The following is a 17,102-nucleotide window of genomic DNA, read 5'->3' as shown; positions in this document are numbered from 1 at the left end:
CGGGGACAGGGAGGGGGGTGGGTTTGCAGAGGGCAGGGGGTTAAGTTAAATAATAAAGATGATTATTTTTTTCCTGATTTTATCCACGAACAATGTAATTATTTCTGTTATTTAATCTCCGGGGTGGACAGCACCTTTTGGGGTTAATTTTATTTTTAATTTTTTTTTTCCAGAATCCTCCTACTGCTGCGGCGCGTCGGGGCGGGTGGGGAGATGGGCAGTGAATGTACCGGGGGGGCCGGGGGCTGCGGTAGGGGGGAGCCGGGGGGGGGGATGCTGAGACCCGGGGGTCCCGGCCCCGCTCTGCTTCCCCGCCGCCACCCCATGGCGCAGCGCCCACCCCGGGACGACGTGCTCTTTCCAGGGGACCGTGCGGGGCACCAGCGTTCCCTGCACCTATTTATATTTTTGAACATATCCTATTTTGAAAGAATGATAAATAATAAAGAGAGCCAAATCCGATAGGGTTGTGTGGTGGTTTTTTTTTGGGGGGGGGAAAGGGGGTGGTGGGAGGTGTCTGGGGGGGGGGGGCTGGTGGAGGGTTTTCCATGGCAAGAGAACGGGGAAGGAAGGGAGCCCAAACGGGCTGCACAGGGCATCATGCATCAGCCCCAGCCAGATCCCAGGGGTGCAGTTGTGGGGACAAGGGAGAAATGCAGGGGGACCCGAAAAGGAGAAACTACTCCCCAGATTTGTCTTGGAAGGGGCTGGGGCAGGAGGAGCTGCCCAGGAGGGGTCAACCCCATCCACCCCCCACAGCTAAAACCCAACACCGAGAAATCCCATTGCCAGCAGATGCTCACCCCCTGCCTTCCAGGCCCGGCCCCTGGGGGTTAATTAGCACTCGTTATGAGGGGAAGCCCCCCAGGAGGTGATGGTGAGGTGATGGAGACATGCATGGCCCCGAGAGCACCCTGGCAGTCCTGCCGGGGACCCCCACATCCTCCCTCCACAGCACCAGGCTGGGACAGAGGTGGGGACACAGCCACATCACTCCGGGGCTTTCTCCCTCGTTTATTAGAAGAGCTCCAGGAAAATACATCTTTTCGTAACAAAACGCTCGAAGAAGAAGGCACCAGAGTTCACACGGAGGCCGGGCGCGGGGCGCACGGAGGTAAGGCACTGGGGCTCCCGTGGGGACGGGCACAGCAGCATCCCCCAGCAGGATGGGACGGGTATAGGGCCACAGCCGGGGATGGGTTGCAGCAGAGGCACCCGCTTTGTGCCTCCGGTCCCCTGCAGACAGGGTGGCAGGGGACAAGGGGGCAGAAACGTGGCCAAGGACAAGGGGGCAGAAACAGCCCGGGAACGGCAGGGTGGCCGGCGTGGGCGAGGGGCTGCCCCGGCCCCGAGCAGCAGCCCCACGCTGTACGTGGAGCGAGATGCCCCAGCCAGGAGCCCTGCTGCGTTGAGAAAGTGTAAAATGTAAAGGAAGAAAAAAAAAATTAAAAAATCAAACAAAATAAGCCTCCTCCCACCCCGCCTCCCCCCACAATCACCCCCAAAACAGCCTTGGGAAACACCCGGTGCAAGGCACCTTCGGGCTGGAAGCATCCTCTGGCCAAGAAGGAGCTCCCCCGGCTCCTTATCTCTCCTTGTAGCAGAAAACCCCAAACCTGCCCTTGCTGGGGAAGCCGAAGCTGCGGACGCCGGGCTCGGCGGGGCCGCAGTTGGCTCGGGGCTTGGCGATGGGGTAGCGGACGCTGCCATCCGCCAGCCAGCCGGCGTCGCAGCGGTCCAGCCCCAGGAACTTCCAGGCGGAGTAGAGGTGTCCCACCCTGGCGATCTCAGCTCCCGCGTCCTGGCACGCCTGCTTGGCTTCCTCCAGCGTCAGCCCAGCCGGGCGCTCCAGGTAGAAAATCTCTCCTAGGAGGGACGGAGGGAATCAGGGGGGGAGCCCCCGGTGCCGAGCGTCACCCGGAGCATCCCCGCCGGGCTGCGAGCCCTATACCCCAAGGGGCAGGGAGGACACGGGATGCCACCAGCGGGGCACCGGACGCCATCTGCGGGGCACAGCCCCGTCCCCAGCGCCCCCCCGGGGCTCAGCACCCACCTCTGAGCGCGGAGGAGAAGCAGAAGACGTCGAAGCGATGCAGGTGCCGGTGGCGCGGGCCGTAGCTGCGGATGCCCGGGGCGAGGTGCAGCCCGCCGCAGGGCTTGCGGGGCAGGCGGATGGGGTACTGCACGGTGCCGTCGGCCAGCCAGCCCGCGTTGCACCAGTCCAGCCCCTCGCTCCACGCCTGGAAGAGCTGGCTGAAGGTGGCGATGACGGCGCCCTGCTCCTGGCACGCTCGCTCGGCTTCGTGGAAGTTGAGGCGGTACTGCCCGCGGGGAGGCTGGTAGGGGAACACGATGCCTGGGGGCGGATGGGGTGCTCAGCCGGCTCGCAGGGCGGCCCACGAACCCGACGCCATCCCTGGCCACAACAGGAGCCCGCACGGGTCCCCGACCCATCCCAAACCCACGCTGTGGGGCAGGGAGCACCCCAGGGTGCAGCAGCCCAGGCAGCACGGCCCCAGGCTCAGGCGGGGCCGGACGGGGTGCGCTGGGCACGCAGCCACCAGCAGCGAGATGCCAGCGACATCTGGTGGCACAGGGACAGCTGGTGGCTCCGTCCTGGGGACACGCACACCTCCCTCGTGGGGATGGCACCTGAACACCTGGGGATGCTCAGACCACCACTGCAGGGACATACAGACCCAGGGACACACAGACAGGGGTCCCAGGGGGACGCAGCATCACCACGGGGACTCACAGACCGCAGGAACACCACCAACAAGGGGCTGGCTGTACCACTGTCACAGGGACAGCTGGACAACGGGAACCCCCAAACCCCCATCCCAGAGAGCTCTGAGCCCCGAGGATCACCCCGCACACCCCAGCCCCTTCCTGCCCACGGGGGCCGGCTGGGCTCTCCCCCCAAACACCTCGCTGCCCCGCAGGGGTCCCCGCTCGCCGGTCCCCGCCCCGTCCCCACCTTGCAGCCGGAGGTCCACCACGTCGCTCTCGTCCTCCAGCCCGTCGATGACCTCGCAGCGGTACTTGCCGTCGTCCTGCAGGCGCACGTCGCTGACGACCAGCGAGGCCTCGTGCCGGCCAGCCTGGTGGAGGTGGGCACGGCCTCGGAAGTCCCCGAAGGCCATGTAGGTCTTGCCGATGGCCACCAGCACGTCCTGCTCCTTGGTGTAGTCGTCCCGCAGCTTGGACCACTTGATGCGGATCTTGCGCTTGCCCTCCTGGTCAGGCTCGAACCGGTAGTGGCAGGGCAGGGTGACGTTGGCGCCGCTGGAGCTGTAAACGGGGTCTCTGGGGGTCTCCACCACCAGCTTTGCCCCGTTGAAGTAAGCCACTGGAGACAGGGAGGGAAGATGTCACGGGCTGGGCCTCACCTCTCCCCCCAGCCACCTCTGAGCATCCCTGAACACCCCCAGTGCTCCTCCAGCCCTGCGTACCCCTGAAAATGTGGGTCCCGACCCCATCCTAGAGGCAGTGGGGGCAATTCAGCCCCTTGCACCAACGCCCCCAGTGCCTGCTGTACCTTTCTCATGCCCGTTGCCCTTGTCGTTCATGACGTGGTTGTAGTAGAAGCCGTTGTAGAAGGGGTGGTAGGAGCCGCTGGCCAGCTGCAGCAGGGTGGCCTCAAGGAGCAGCGGGAGCAGCAGCATGGCTGGGAGCGGGGCTGGACCCTGAGCCCGGGCTGCAGAGAGGGAAAGGGCTGGGGCGACACCTGGAGAGGCACCGGTGCTACCCCAGCAGCCCCTTAACAGCCCCCACGATGGCCACCCGCCATGCTGCAGGGTGACCCCAAAAGGAACAGTGCTCCCTGGCACGACGGGGTGCTCACTGCCACCAGCACCACGGCTCGGCCAGCCCGCAGAGCTGGGGGCGCAGCAGGGAATAGGACAGCACCCGCCAGGGAAAGCAGGACCCCAGGGCGTCCTCCGGACTGGGAGCACTGGGAACGCCTCCCCTGGGGCACACGGGGAGCACGGTGGCCGAGCCCGGCTGCGGGCGGCAGGCTCAGCTTACAGAGGCAGCAGAGCGTGCAGCCGAGCAGGGGAGGAGAGCTCGGGGCCGCCCGGCTTTGTGCGGGGCCGGGGCAGCGGGGGCAGCCCCCGGCCTGGCCGCAGACCCCCAGCTCCCATCCAGGGCCGGGTGCCACTTCCCGCCCCAGACGCAGCAGGGGCTGTCCCCATACAACGAGCTCGCCGCAAACCACGGCCCCTGGGAGAAGCGCGGCTGCCCCACGGCACCGGGGACCCACCTATGGGGTCGCTGCCCCCAGCTCGGCCCCCACGGGCACCCAAGGGTGCCCAGCGCGGTGTCCCCCAGGACAGGCACATCGCTACCTGCCGGCCTGCAGCCTTCCCCAGAGCCGGCAGAGGGGGCACGGCACCCGGCCAGCCTCCGCAGCCCCCCTCCAAAGCAGGCAGGGATGTGACACCCGTGCCCCCCGCTCGGACAAGGTTTACGAGCACCACGAGGGTGCCCCAAGGTGCGGGCACGGGGGGCTGGCCGGCACAGCGGGGACCGGGCTGGGGACAGCGGTGACATCCAGCCACGCCGCCGGGGCCGGGACGTGCAGCCCCCTGCTCCCACCGCGGGGTGCCCGACCCGGGGCTCTCCTCCTCGCCCGGTGCCACCACCCTGTGGGTGCAGCCCATGCACAGCCAACCCCAAAAACCCCATCCCCGAGAGCTTCATGACCCCAGGACGGAGGGCGCGGGGTGGGCACTGGTGCCGGCCGCGAGGCGGGTGCGAGCGGGGCGTCACGGCGCTGCTCGAGGCACCGCGGCCATGCGCACGCCGCCGTGTGCCGCCGAGCGCTGGCGGGGCGGCGGCGCGGGCTCGAGGCACCGGCAGCCTCGCGCCTCGGGACGGGGACGCCGGACCTCACCCCGCTGCATCCCAAGTCTCTTCACCACCCGCAAGCGGATGGCGGCGTGGGGACGTGACGGAGAGCCGGCGTCCTCGACCGTGGCGATGCCCGGCAGCCTGCACGGCGATGCCCGGCAGCCTCCGCGGTGATGCCCGGCAGCCTCCGCGGTGATGCCCGGCAGCCCCAAAGCGATGCCAGCCCTCCCGGCCCTCCGCACCCCGCCGGGTGCCGCACCCCGGGGTGCCAGCCCGCCCCGCGCCCGTCCCCGGGACCGAGCCCTACTCACGCCGGGCAGCAGCGGCAGGCAGCGGGCAGGCTGCAGGCGGTGCGGTGTGTTTGGGGCTCTTGCAAAGGCTGAGAGGAAGCAGCTCCAGGGCCTGCCTCTTAAAGGGAAACACACGCCTTTCCCAACCCCCTGCTCGCGGCCCGGAGCAGGGGTGGGTGCCCCGAGACCCCCGCCCGCCCTCCAGCCCCAGTCGGAGCCACGCGCCCTGCCCGGGCCATGCCCTCGCCAAGCACCCGCCTGGTAACGGGACGGCATCGCCCCGGCTTGTGGGGGGAGCCGAGGGGAACGGGGTGCCCCGTTGGGGATGCCGGGATGAGGGGGTGAGCCCCACTGTGTCCTGCTCAAAGATGTGTGCGCGGAGAGAGGATGCATCCCGCTGCCCAACGTGGGGACTGGCTACGGGCAGCGGTGGTGCCAAGCGAGCACGTTGTGGGAGCTCCACGAGCATGTCATGCAGGCAACAAGCAGCTCTGGGGGTGCCTGTGCTCTGGGGTCAAGGGGAGGCACTGAGCCACGAGGCTCAGCCTCGTCGGGGCTCAGCCTGAGGCCAGGTGGGCAAAGCAGAGCTGGGAGAGCGCGACTCAGTGATGGCTCTGCACCGGGACACAGAAACGGGGCCAAAACATCCGGGCAGCCCATCCGCTGGGGCATCTCCATCCACAGCACAACCCCAGCTCCTTCCAGCTCCAAGAGCCCTGGATCTATCCCTCGGGAGGGCACGGCTGCCGTCCCAGGGCTGGGGGTGGCCGAGCGCCCGGCAGGACCTGGGAGCAGCAGCAGCGTGTGGCCTGACCCGGTGCCCCGCCGGCCCAGCCCGGCGCTGCGCTTTGTTGTTTTATGGCGAGGAAATGAGGCTCAGGGGCCCGGGCCCTGCTCCTGCCGCCGCTCAGGACGGCGTCAAACCGGAAAGAAAACAAGGCGTGCGAAAATAAATGGGAAACCCCATCCTGGCGGCCCCGGGCCTGAGCCCGTCTGGCACCGGCGGCACGCTGATAGGGAGCGGCGGCGGCCGGGACACGGCGTTATCTGCCACCAGCCCGCCGGGCCCACGCTGCCCCGACCCCCTTGGGAAGCATGGCTGGGACTGCTGGGGCACCCGGGGTCTCACAGCTCAGCTCTGCCTCTCTAATCACAAAGAAGTAAGAGATTAAATCCAAACCCCCAAAAAAAGGGACAGCCTGCATTCAGGCGGCCTCGCCGAGCAGCTCTGGCTGGACGCAGAGGCCATCACGGGTATTTTGGGGACACCGAGCCCCCATGCTGGCTGTAATCATATACATCCTGCCCCCAGCACCGTCACGGGGCCCCGATCCACGGCACCGCCAGCTCGCTTTTGGCGAGGGACAGCCATGGGTGCGTGACGCCCGGCGTGCCGCCCGCCCTGCCGGCCGGAGCGCGCTGCCCCGCAGCCCACAATGGGGGCGATTACATCTCCCGGCACGGCGGCTCCGGGACATGCCTCCCCACGTCCCAGCCAGCGTCTGATCTGATCTGATCGGGGACGGTCCCCTCCCCGCCGGGGCACGCTGCTCCTTGGCGCGGCCGCCCCATTGTTTCGGAGAGGAGGAAAAAGCTGCAGGGTGCCCGAAATGCCCCGCAACGAGCCATCCCTCCGCACGGCCCCAGGAGAAGGGGAGAGGGATTGTTTGGTGAATCCCCTGGGCTCCTTCCCTCCTCTCACCCTATTGTCGGTGCTTAGGGGACGCTCCCAGCCCTGCTTTCTGCTGGGGCTTTGGGTTGAGCCCCCCAAGGGCGGCCGTGGGCTGCGGGGTGAGCGGCGCTGCGCGGGGTCAGGGCAGATCCAACCCCGCAGCATGTGGGACGGGCACGTGCTTGGGGCTGGCCGAGCTGCGGGTTGAACAGGAGCCATAAAAATGTCATCCCTGGCTCGCCCGCCTCAAAGCCAGGGGCTGACAGCTCCGGCGCGGCCCCGTTGGGGATTTCTCTCCGAAACGCCGCCTGCACGGGACCCGTCTCAGCTCCCGGCAGGAACCTGTTGCTGAAGGCTAAAAGCAGGGAGGAAAACCCGCACCCGCGGCAGGACGGAGGAGGCTGCGATCGGCGCTGGGCTTTCCGGGCAGAGGCGAGAGGATGCTCTCCCCTGCGGCTGCTTCCTGCCGAGCAGGCTCGCGGGCAGCTGGCAGCACCGGCAGCGGGGTCAGCAGGCAGCGGGGTGCCGCGGCTGCAGCGTGCCGGCCTTCCTGCCTCCGGGAAGAGCATCCGAGGGACAGGGACGAGCCGACAGAGGCTTTGCGTGGTGAGCAGGGTGCCCCGGCCCTCCTCGCCCTCTTCAAAGGCAGCCCCGAGGTCTGCGGGAGGAAGGAAGCGGCGCAGTGCTGGGAAGGGGCTCAGCATCCCCCAGCGGGGTGGGGGTGGCAGGGGACAGCGGTGACGGGGCGTGGAGGACGCGTCCCCTGCTCCGACGTGTGGCTTTGGCTCGCTTCGTCCTCCCTGCACAGCCTCCTCCGGCTCAGGGCTGTCTCGGCCTGCCTTGGAGCAGGCTGCCCTTATCTCTGCCGCAGCTTCCCGGCGATAAGGGGGGCATGTCTGGATGGGAGCAGAGCTCAGCGTGTCCCCCCCCGCTCTGGCTGTGTCACCGATTTGTCACCGAGCAGCCAGGGCTGTGGGGAGTTCAGGAGCTTCGGGGACAGCGGGACTGCGGTGGGATGCAGGTGGCACCAGGGCCCTTCGTGCCAGCCTCGGGGTCCCTGCCCAGCGAGGCAGAAACCTCTGGAAGGAAGCAAAGCTGACCCACCCCAACACCTTCCCCGCCAGGCCCAGGGTCCCCATCCAGCACCCTCCATTCCCCACCCCCCAGGAGCTCGGCCGGCCGCATCCCCGCGCGCAGCCCTGGCCAAAGCTCTCGCTCCAAGAGCCAGTTTCGCTTCACATTGGGGGATTTGCTCCAGGATCAGAGCCAAAGGAGGATACGCAGGGTGTGGGGTGCTGATAGCCACTTCCCCTCCCCACGTCCCGTCCCGTTACGCTGGGCCAGCTGCGAGCACCGGGCTGCAGCAGCTGGGAGGGGTGGAGGCCGTGGGAAGGATGCGCGCAGCCCGGGTACCCTGGGCACAGGGGCACCCCGGGGCCCCTCCGCTTTCCCTCCAGCCGCATCACAGAGCAGCGAGCACACAGCCCGAAGTTTCAGCTGGTTTTAATACTGTCAGTGACACCCCAGCAGGGCCAGCCCCAGACCGGCCAGGTCCCCTCGGTGCTTTCCAAAGCCAGCCCGGCGCCGCGGCCGCTTCCCGTCCCAGCACACGGGGACAGCATCGCCACCAGTGCTGCCCATGGGGACACGGCCCCAAGGCGAGGGCTTGTCCTGCCGCTGCCCTGAGCCCCTGGCCACGCTCCCGCCTGGCAGTGCCAGCTCTCACCCCTCTCCTACTACCACTCCCGCCTGCTCCGGCATCGTGAGGCTCCCCTCCAGCACAGAAAGGGAAAAATCAGGTTACAAAAAGGGTCAGGGATGCGACTGCCTGCCCACTGCACTTGGGTTGCTCAGCCACCGCCTGCTGCTGCTCCTCCCGGCATCCCGTGCCCAGCTCCCCGTCCCCACTGCAGATGGCAGCCACTGCTTGGCTCTGGGGGCGAGGGACCTGCAGCCCCCCCAGTAAAAGGGGACGGTGGCACTGCTGAGGCTTGGAGGACGCTGGTGCTGGCACCCTGGGAATGTGATCAAAGGGGAGAGAAACAATTCCCAAGACCTCCCCCCTTAGGAGAGCAGGGTGCCCCCACCACCCGCACCCCGCAGACCCCCGGATTTGCTCCCTTGGGGAAAACAGCCTGGCTGGGGGCTGGGGAGGGCTCTCGGCTGCCAAAAAGCCAGACCCAGGGGGCAGAGCTGCCGGCCAAGGAGACGCGGCACTTTGTGATAGGAGCAGCCTCTCCCCCGTCTCATCACTCCTCTCGCACTATGCAGCACTGACACCACCGGCAAGGGGACTCGGGGCCTTGCAAAAGGGACAGGGGACCCAGCTGAGGGTTTGCAGCCCCCTGCGTGCAGCTGTGCGCGGAGCAGGAGGGACGGCGGGGGTTGGTTTTGGTCCCCCCAAAACAGCCAAGCCCTGAGCTCTGGCGTGGCGCAGGCAGGGCGCTGCTGCTGGCTGTAGCCTCGCTGCTGGAAGCAGAAGCGAAAAGGGGCAGAAAAGTTGGCTCCGGGATTTGCGGGGGGTCCCACAGCCAAGCCCCAGCTGCAGAAGGGCCCCTCGTTCCCAGCTCACGGGGCAAAAGAGCAGGACCCATCCCCACATCCCACCCACGACAGCCCCATGAAGCGCAGTGCTGCAGCCCCAGCGCCAAGGCAGGGCGGGGGGAGCCTCCCCAGCCCCATCCAGCCAGGGCGAAAGGCAGCGCCTCCGAATTTTCGGGGAGGGGGAGAGGGAGGCTTGAGCTGGGAGCGGGAGGTGCGCGGGGGCGGGCAGGGCGCGGGCCGGGCGGCGGGGAAGAGCAGCCCCGTCGGTGCTCTGCGCGCCGCCCCGGCGCCTACTCGTCGCAGCCCAGCAGCTCGACGCGCAGCGTGATGCGGTTGTGCCAGGCCACGGGCAGGATGCGCACGAAGCGGGCGTAGAAGGGCACGTCGAAGACGTTCTTCTTGTGCGAGTAGTTGTCGCTGTTGCCGTGGAAGATCTGGGGGGAGAGGGCCGGGGTGAGCACCGCAGGGAACCCCCCGGCCACCAGCCCGAATTTCCCCTGTGCCACCCGATCCCGAGGCGCCCCCGAGCCCCGGGAGCTCGCCGCCCCCTCACCTTGGTGCTGTTGGTCTGGCTGTCCCGGTACACGGTCCAGGAGGTGCCGTTGTCACTGTAGGCCACTTTGTAGGCTGCCACGTACTGGATGTGGCCGAAGTCGCGGGCGCCTTGCGTGATGATGCCCGTCACCTTCTTCGGGTCCCGGAGGTCGATCTGGCACAGAGAGGAGGTTGGTGGCACGGCGCCGCACATCAGCGGGGCTGGCACAGCCCTGCCGGGGCAGCAGCGCTCCCACCCAGAGCATCCCGCGCCTCCCGGGGGTCCGGAGCACAGAAAACACCACTCAACCTCTCCCCCGGTGGCAGAGCAGCTAATAAAATGCTGTCGTGAAATATCCGAGCCTTTAACACTCGCAGCATCCCTCCGAGCGACCCAAAGCGAGACACAAGCCCAGCTGCCTCAGCCCAGCCCCCGTGGGGCAGGGGTCTGCTCCCCGCACGTCGCTGCTGCCCCTTACGCACCGTTTGCTGAAAAGGTCACTGTGGGAAGGATGGCAAAGCTCTCCAGGCAAAAAATAAAGAACCCCCAGGGGAAATGCATTTCCAGCAGAAAGCGATTCTGGCTGAGGAAACACGCGGTTCAACGCGGTCTGACATTTGGGCCGTGAGCGAGATGGTTTCTGTTCTATCTGCTCTGCCTCCTGCTCTGCCACGCTGTGCTACTGCTGCTGGCACGGCGCGGGGCAACCCAGCAAACGAGCTGAAAGCCTCATTAATTTAGCTCCTATTTTATGTTCCTTCAGGCCAGTACTAGCCATACATATCTGTATATTTATATATATGAGTGTAAATGTAAACCTATCTGCACGTACACAAACGTACAGCCTTCAGTGCTACAGCCCAAGGCAGCGTGTCACTGCGACCCCATCAGGAGGCATTTCCCTCAGCTGCTTGATTTAGGGCTGAGGAGCAGCTGCTTTTAATCATTTCCCAAATAAAAGAAAAAGTGGGACAAATATCTAAACTGCTTTGTCCTATTATGTCACGAAATCATGTGAAAAGTATAAAAACAGCGGAGGAAAGGAAACCGAGAAGGAAATTTCAAAACTATTTGTTCCCATTCCAGGCTGGGAATGGAAACGCAGACCTGAGCTGTCCTGCAAAACAGAAGGGAGGAGGAGCTGGGGCTGAGGAGTCGGGGTCCGGAGTGCGGTCAGGGCCCCACGGGGGTTGCTGTAAGCCCCCCCCCAGCCCCGGGGCAGAGCCTGGGGCACGCAGACCCACCTGCAGCCACTCGGCCTGCCCGTTGTGCAGCGCCGTCCAGGCGTTGGTCTTGCCCGTCTTGTCCAGGCGGGCGTAATGGGGGTGCCAGGTAAAGGCGTCGATGCCCCACGTCTTGAAGACGCTGGAGGCTGTGATCTGCTGGTCAGAGATCAGGCGGGATTTCATGCCCAGAGGCTCCGAGCAACCTGCCGTGTTGAAATACACTGTAACACAACGGTTTATGCGGGCGGTGAAATGGAAAGAGTCCAAAGCACCAGCACCCCCACCGCAGCCAACAGAGCCCCGTGGGGCCGGGGGGCACATCCCGGAGGCACGGAGAGCAGAGCTGGGCACGGGATGGCACCGGGGACACGGGACGGCACCGGGGACGTGCGGGGCTGGCAGCTCGCCCACGCTCCCGGCCGCAGCCAGGACGGTGTTTTCGGTGCCGAGCCATTCCCTGCCTCACAGTGCCTCCTGCTGCAGGGACGTGTGGACAGCCCTGCAGCACAGCCCGGCACGAGGACAGAGCTCAGCGCTGAATTCACAGCTGGCACCGCACCTGGGTAGGGGCAGGATGCGGCCCGAGCCCCAGCCCGGCACGCTCACCCCGCTCGGGGCTGTGCCAGGCACTGCCTAGGACGTGCGGCAGGGCAGGAATGCGGGGAGGAGAAGGGAAAGCCGAGGGCTCCGGCTAATCATCAGTCACGTTTCCCACAGGACTTTGATCTTCGGTAGCTTTCCAAGCTCCCCGGCAGGAAAAGCAGCCGGGTCAGGGATTGGATGCGGAACAATAAAAAAAAACCCCAGCCGTGAGCTGGGACAGCTTGGGAAGGTGTTAGCAGCGTGAGAACGCAGCACTACCCGGCTGAGCTGATGGGATTAACAGCCTGCGCTCCCAAAAAGCTCCCGTGGGGATTTCCAGGCATCACGAGACAGCCTGAGAAAAACAAGCGCTCACTGGCCAAGTAGGGACGAGGACGGGTACGAGGGGGGACGCCCTGTCCTACGTCCCCTGCAGTGACCACGGGGTCAGCCTGGCGAGGTGAGACGTCAGCAGTGGATCCAGACCGACACCCATCCGGATTGAACCCCCCTGCCAGCCCCGTGGTCCCTGGGGAGGGGACAACCCCTGCCCAGCACCCGGAGCCCGCGCAGAGCCACCTCCCCGCGGCACACGGCGTGCATTTACCGTTCATCTCGCAGCCGATGAGCTCGAAGCGCAGCGTGCAGGCGCGGCGGCACACCACGGGGTAGATGCGGATGAACTGGGCCGTGATGGGAGGGTCGAACATGTTGGTCTGCATGGTGCCATAGTCCACGTTCCCCTGGAAAACCTGGGAAAAGCAGGCAGAGGTGGGCACCCCAGCACCTCCTAAAAGCCCTTGCCCACCAGACGGACAGACCTCGGTGTCTGTTCCCCAGAACCAGGGGAACCTGAGCTCTTCGATTGTGCCCCTGAAGAGCGCACGAGCTGGCAGCAGCCCCATTGCTCTCAGCACTGCCCCCTGCTTCATCCGCACAGAGCTGCCCCCACTCCCTGCAGCTGCGCTCCCCAAATCACGACATGCGCTCGAAAAGCAGAGGGGCGGCGTGCTTGTTTGCGTTCAAAATGCAGCGTGCTGTCAGGTCACGCTTCCATGCTTTTTTTTTTTTTTCCAGCACTGTGCAGATGAGATAAACTTTTCTTTGTTTAAAGCGAGGCAGATATTCCCAGCCTTTCCCTGGGTGCACAAAAAAACAGCCAGGAGGCATTTCCCCTAAAAAAGTGCTGCATTCAGCGACTCGAGACCGAGATACGCGGTGGGCTCACGCTCAGCCCAGAGCCATGCAAGTTATTTGCTGGCGCTTCCAGGCTGTGCCCACATCCTCTGTAGCACGTTAACTACAAAGATGTTATCTGAATGACCTGAATAAATCAGCCCTGCTTCTTTGGGTGTGCTCATTATGGTCAATTAAAGAGCCGGAGAGCACTCCCGAACCGCCACCGCCCGTGCGGCACGCTGCTCGGAGGGTCCCCGAGGTGGCTTTGACCCGGGTCAGAAGCACTCCCCCGAGCTCAGGACTGGGCACACAGCCGCACCGCTCAGCCCACCTTGTCCGTGTCCTGCTTCTCGTCCTTGCAGAAGGTGAACTCCCTCCCGTCCAGGCTGTAGGCCACTTTGTAGGCGCGGATGTACTCCGACTTCCCCACGCGGCGAGCGCCTTGCGTGACGATGCCGCTCAGCCTCATCTTCCTCAGCAGGTTGGCCTGGGGGGGGAGCGAGAGGGTGAATATAGTGGGATGTGAGGTCTGCACCCACGGCACCACCCAGCCTGGCAGCATCGCACCCAGGAACACCTGGGCACCGTGGGTTCCTCGGCGCTAAAGCCCTGCATCCCCTGGCCCCAGGTCTGGGCAGAGGAGGGGACGTCACCGCGCTGGGTGCCCACCGCCTTCTCCAGGACACGCGGCGTCCCAGGTGGCACCGTGCTAAACCCCAGCAGCAGCAGCTAACGGGGCTGCTCGCCGCTCCTCCCATAGATACCTGGATCCACGGGCTCTTGTCATAATTGCTGGAGGTCCAGGCGTTGACGATGCCGTGGTTGTTGAGGCGGGCGAGCTCTGGCCCCCAGCGCTGGAGGCCGAGGAAGCCGTAGTGGACGGAGGAGGCCGAGAGCTGCGCGTCCGAGATGGCTCCTCCTTCCATGCCCAGGGGAACGGCACAGCCTGGGGGCGCGGGGAGGGAGGGAAGGAGGGAGAGCAGGGGCCATACGTGACCAGGCAGCAGAACCAGGGGCTCGTCTGCCTCCTGCCTGGGGACAAGGGGTGCCAGGAACTTACGGACGTGGCAGGACCTCCCGAAGAAGGGAGGAGGGCACTTGCAGGTGTAGTCGCCATCCAGGTCTAGGCAGGTGCCTCCGTTTTTGCAGGGCTGGGAGGAGCACTCGTTCTTGTCTAGGACAGAGGAGAGGGGGCTCAGGAGGTGACCCCAAAGCCAGCCCCGGGAAAAGAGGCGTCTGCAGAGCGAGGTTCCCCCAGGCCTGCTGGCACAGCCTGAAGCTCTCCTCCAAGCCGTGTCCCTGCTGACCGCAGGGCTGGTAACACGCGTGGAGCAGGCTGAGCTTTGGGGCAGCCCCTGTCACATCACCGGGATCACCGCAGCCCCTTGGGAGCAGGTCCAGGGGTGCCTGAGCTGCCACCTCCAGCCCCCCCCCGGCCCCCCAGCCTGCTGTACTCACTGTTCTGGCAGTGCACCCCGTCGTACCCCGCGGGGCACTTGCAGATGTAGTCGGTGAAGACGTCCCCTCGATTTGGGACCAACTGGCACTCGCCGTTGTTGTGGCAAGGGTTAGGGTGGCAGGGGCCTGGGGAAGGGGACAGGAGGTAAAAAGGGATGTTACATGGGCACAGGGGGAAAATAAAGAGCATCCTCTGTGTTTTCAGTGCCTGAGGATGCAACAGGGCTGGAGGCATAGGGCCACGAGGAGGGCACGCTGCCAGGCTCCTGCGGGCTGCCTGGTCCCCTGCACCTCACAGAGCCCCTGCGACGGGGACTCGGGTCCCTCCCTGAGCCTCACCTTTCTCTGTCTCATTGCAGTCAATCCCAACGTAGCCTTCAGGGCAGATGCAGAAGAAGGGGGCCTCGTTGATGCCGGTCAGGCAGGTGCCCCCGTTCTGACAGTGGTTTACGTTGCAGAAATCACCTGCCAGCAAAACCATGCGTCACCGCGAGCCATCAGGAAAAAAGTGCACAGAAAAAGTGGTTGGACAGAGCCCGAAGGTCAGCCCAGCGCCCAGGGGAATCCCAGGCCTGCAGCGCCCTTCCTGCTTCGGCTGCGGTGCCGGGAGGCCGGGGCTGGCCAGGCTGGGGCACACACAGGCATGAGCAGGACAGGATGATGCCAGGGAACGGGGCTGCTCACCCTGCTGGGTTTTGCTAACCAAAGTCAGTATTTACAAACAAAAAAAATCATCGCAGGGGGAGCCACGTGCCTGCGCTCACAGCCACTGGAGACGGGAGAGGAGGAAGCGCAGGGTGCCGCATGGCCTCGGGGAAATTCCTCCCACCCCCAATCTACCCTGCCCAAACAGCTGCAGGGTGGCAACGCTCTCCATAAACCTCGACCGGATTCCCACAGAGCTGCCTGAAAACCTTAAGAGCCCCACGCCAAGCGCAGGGACAGCACGTCGCTCGGTGCCACGCTCGAGTCGGAGCAAAGCTCCAACTCAGGCGGAGACCCAGCAGTGATCCCCCACTACCTGCGTGCCCTGGAGAAGGTGGAAGGTAATGAGCTGTGGGCTTGCTGCCTGGACCCACACCAAGCAGCAAGGCTCTCATTAGCCTAAGCTACTACTCAGCGAGCTCCTACTCATTAGCCTTTTAATAGCAGGGCTGCTCGGAGGTAATCCTATTCTTCCCGATGCTCAGCAACTGTAGGGTAGGCACCAGGAGCAGGCAGGCCAGGCAGGGCCCGGGCGTCCCACGAGGGTTTCCAAAAGGATGCTGGAGCTCCCTTAGCCCAGCCTTGGGAGACAGAAAACCTCGGGCACCGGTTCAAGTCGCTGCCTGCGCTGCCCAGCCAGCTCTGCATGACCTCATGCTCCATCAATGCGCTGCCATGAGCTACGGCGCGGGAGGAGAGAGCTCCTACACGGGCTGGTCCGTGGGGATGCCTTCGCCCCACACTCCTCCGCAGGTCCTGGGTGCATCCCAAGGATCCCCTGCGCACAGAGCTGCCTGTGTTGAGCAGCAGGAGCTGGCTGCCTCCTGCAGCACGGTGTGCCAGCGGACGTGTGCGCCCTGCCATCCTCGCGCACGCCGCTCCGACGGGGGAGTTTCTGGGGTGGGACACTGCGGGAAAAGGAGCGAGCGGTGTAAAATTCCCTGCATATCTTCCCAGGGCTGGGACGGGAGGGGTCCCGGTGCTAGATTTATACTTCATTTATTCCGAGGGAGCAGATTCTCTTTTATCCCCTCCCAGGAATAATTCCTCGGGTGGCGGGTGTCACCGGCCAGCCCCTCGCCCAGCAACAAGGCACGCCGCTCACATTTTCCATTGCTGCAAAAAGTTTTGGATGCTCCTACTTTTTGGGACGTTTCAGGGCCGGTGGCGGAGCGGTTCAGCACCTCCATCCTCCCCACACGCGGATCTCTCGGGTCAAGGACGGAGCTGTCACGGGCTGGACAGCCAGGAACCAAGGCCACAAAGCTCAGGCACCGCTTTTGGAAATGTTTGCTTATGCGAGCCCACAGGCTGGCCGGAAGGCAAAAATAACATCCTCCGAAAACCGGCGGGGCTGGGGGGGGTCAGGTCGGGGCTGCCTGGGGAGGGCCGAACGGGCGCCCTCCTGCGCGTGGGCTTCGCTCCCCTGGTCCCTGCTCACACCCGTCCCTTTGGGGCCACCTTTATGGGGTCAATCTTTGGGGTCAGCCTTTTGGGGTCACCCTTTTGGGGTCAGCCTTTTGGGGTCAGCCACCCCACTGTAACCCTTGGGGGTCACCCTTTTGGGGCCACCCACCCCACGGTGACCCGCAGGGCGCTGCCTCTCCCCGCGGCTCCCGGTGCCGTGCCGTGCCGCGCCGTGCCGCGCCGCGCCGCGCCGCGCCGGCCGCTCCCAGGGCAGCTGTTTACACGCTTATCTCAGCCCGAAAGCACGGGACGGCCCAGCTCGGCTCGGCTACTCCCGGCTTGGCAGCCAGGAGCGAGCTGCGACCCCGAGCTCGCCCCGCCCGGCCCCTCTGCTCCTGCGGGGGCTGCGCGCACCCCCCGGGCCCCCCCTGCACTCACCGGCCACCACCAGCAGCAGCGAGAGCCCCAGCCCCAGGAGGAGCAGCGCTCGCCACCGCCTTGCCGGCTCCATGCTGCGTGCCGAGCCGTGCCGAGCCGTGCCGAGCCGTGCCGAGCCGCTCCGCTCCTGCTCCGCTCCGCCGCGGGGCTCGGGGCGGGGAGTGACTCGGGGCGGCCCGGCACGGCTCGGCACGGCCCGGCCCGGCCTCACG

General features: G+C 65.6%; 2 protein-coding genes across 4 annotated transcripts; both read right to left on the bottom strand.

Annotated features, from left to right (window-relative positions):
- Positions 1-999: 999 nt before the first annotated feature.
- On the bottom strand, positions 1,000-5,239 carry HAPLN3 (hyaluronan and proteoglycan link protein 3). The gene is made up of 5 exons (XM_035554657.2): positions 5,166-5,239; positions 3,539-3,697; positions 2,978-3,349; positions 2,054-2,356; positions 1,000-1,866 (listed from the first exon to the last, which is right to left on the bottom strand). Exons 2-5 carry the CDS (start codon positions 3,663-3,665, stop codon positions 1,586-1,588), a joined length of 1,083 nt encoding a protein of 360 aa, XP_035410550.1. The 5' UTR covers positions 3,666-3,697; positions 5,166-5,239; the 3' UTR covers positions 1,000-1,585.
- A 3,064-nt stretch (positions 5,240-8,303) lies between these two features.
- On the bottom strand, positions 8,304-17,102 carry MFGE8 (milk fat globule EGF and factor V/VIII domain containing). Of its 3 annotated transcripts, none has more exons than XM_035554613.1 (10): positions 16,891-17,102; positions 14,680-14,805; positions 14,341-14,466; positions 13,943-14,056; positions 13,647-13,828; positions 13,214-13,369; positions 12,311-12,455; positions 11,140-11,324; positions 9,914-10,069; positions 8,304-9,794 (listed from the first exon to the last, which is right to left on the bottom strand). In XM_035554613.1, the coding sequence occupies exons 1-10, from the start codon at positions 16,961-16,963 to the stop codon at positions 9,651-9,653; spliced, it is 1,407 nt and encodes a 468-aa protein (XP_035410506.1). In that variant the 5' UTR covers positions 16,964-17,102; the 3' UTR covers positions 8,304-9,650. The 3 variants fall into 3 exon arrangements, with proteins under 3 accessions (XP_035410506.1, XP_035410505.1, XP_035410503.1); XM_035554612.1 differs by having other exon boundaries at positions 11,140-11,342; positions 16,891-17,067; XM_035554610.2 differs by having other exon boundaries at positions 13,647-14,056; positions 16,891-17,067.

Source organism: Cygnus atratus, chromosome 11, assembly GCF_013377495.2.
Source record: "Cygnus atratus isolate AKBS03 ecotype Queensland, Australia chromosome 11, CAtr_DNAZoo_HiC_assembly, whole genome shotgun sequence".
Classification (NCBI taxonomy): domain Eukaryota; kingdom Metazoa; phylum Chordata; class Aves; order Anseriformes; family Anatidae; genus Cygnus; species Cygnus atratus.
The sequence above is the reverse complement of the archived record's forward strand: the minus strand, read 5'-3'. Positions and strand labels throughout refer to the sequence as shown.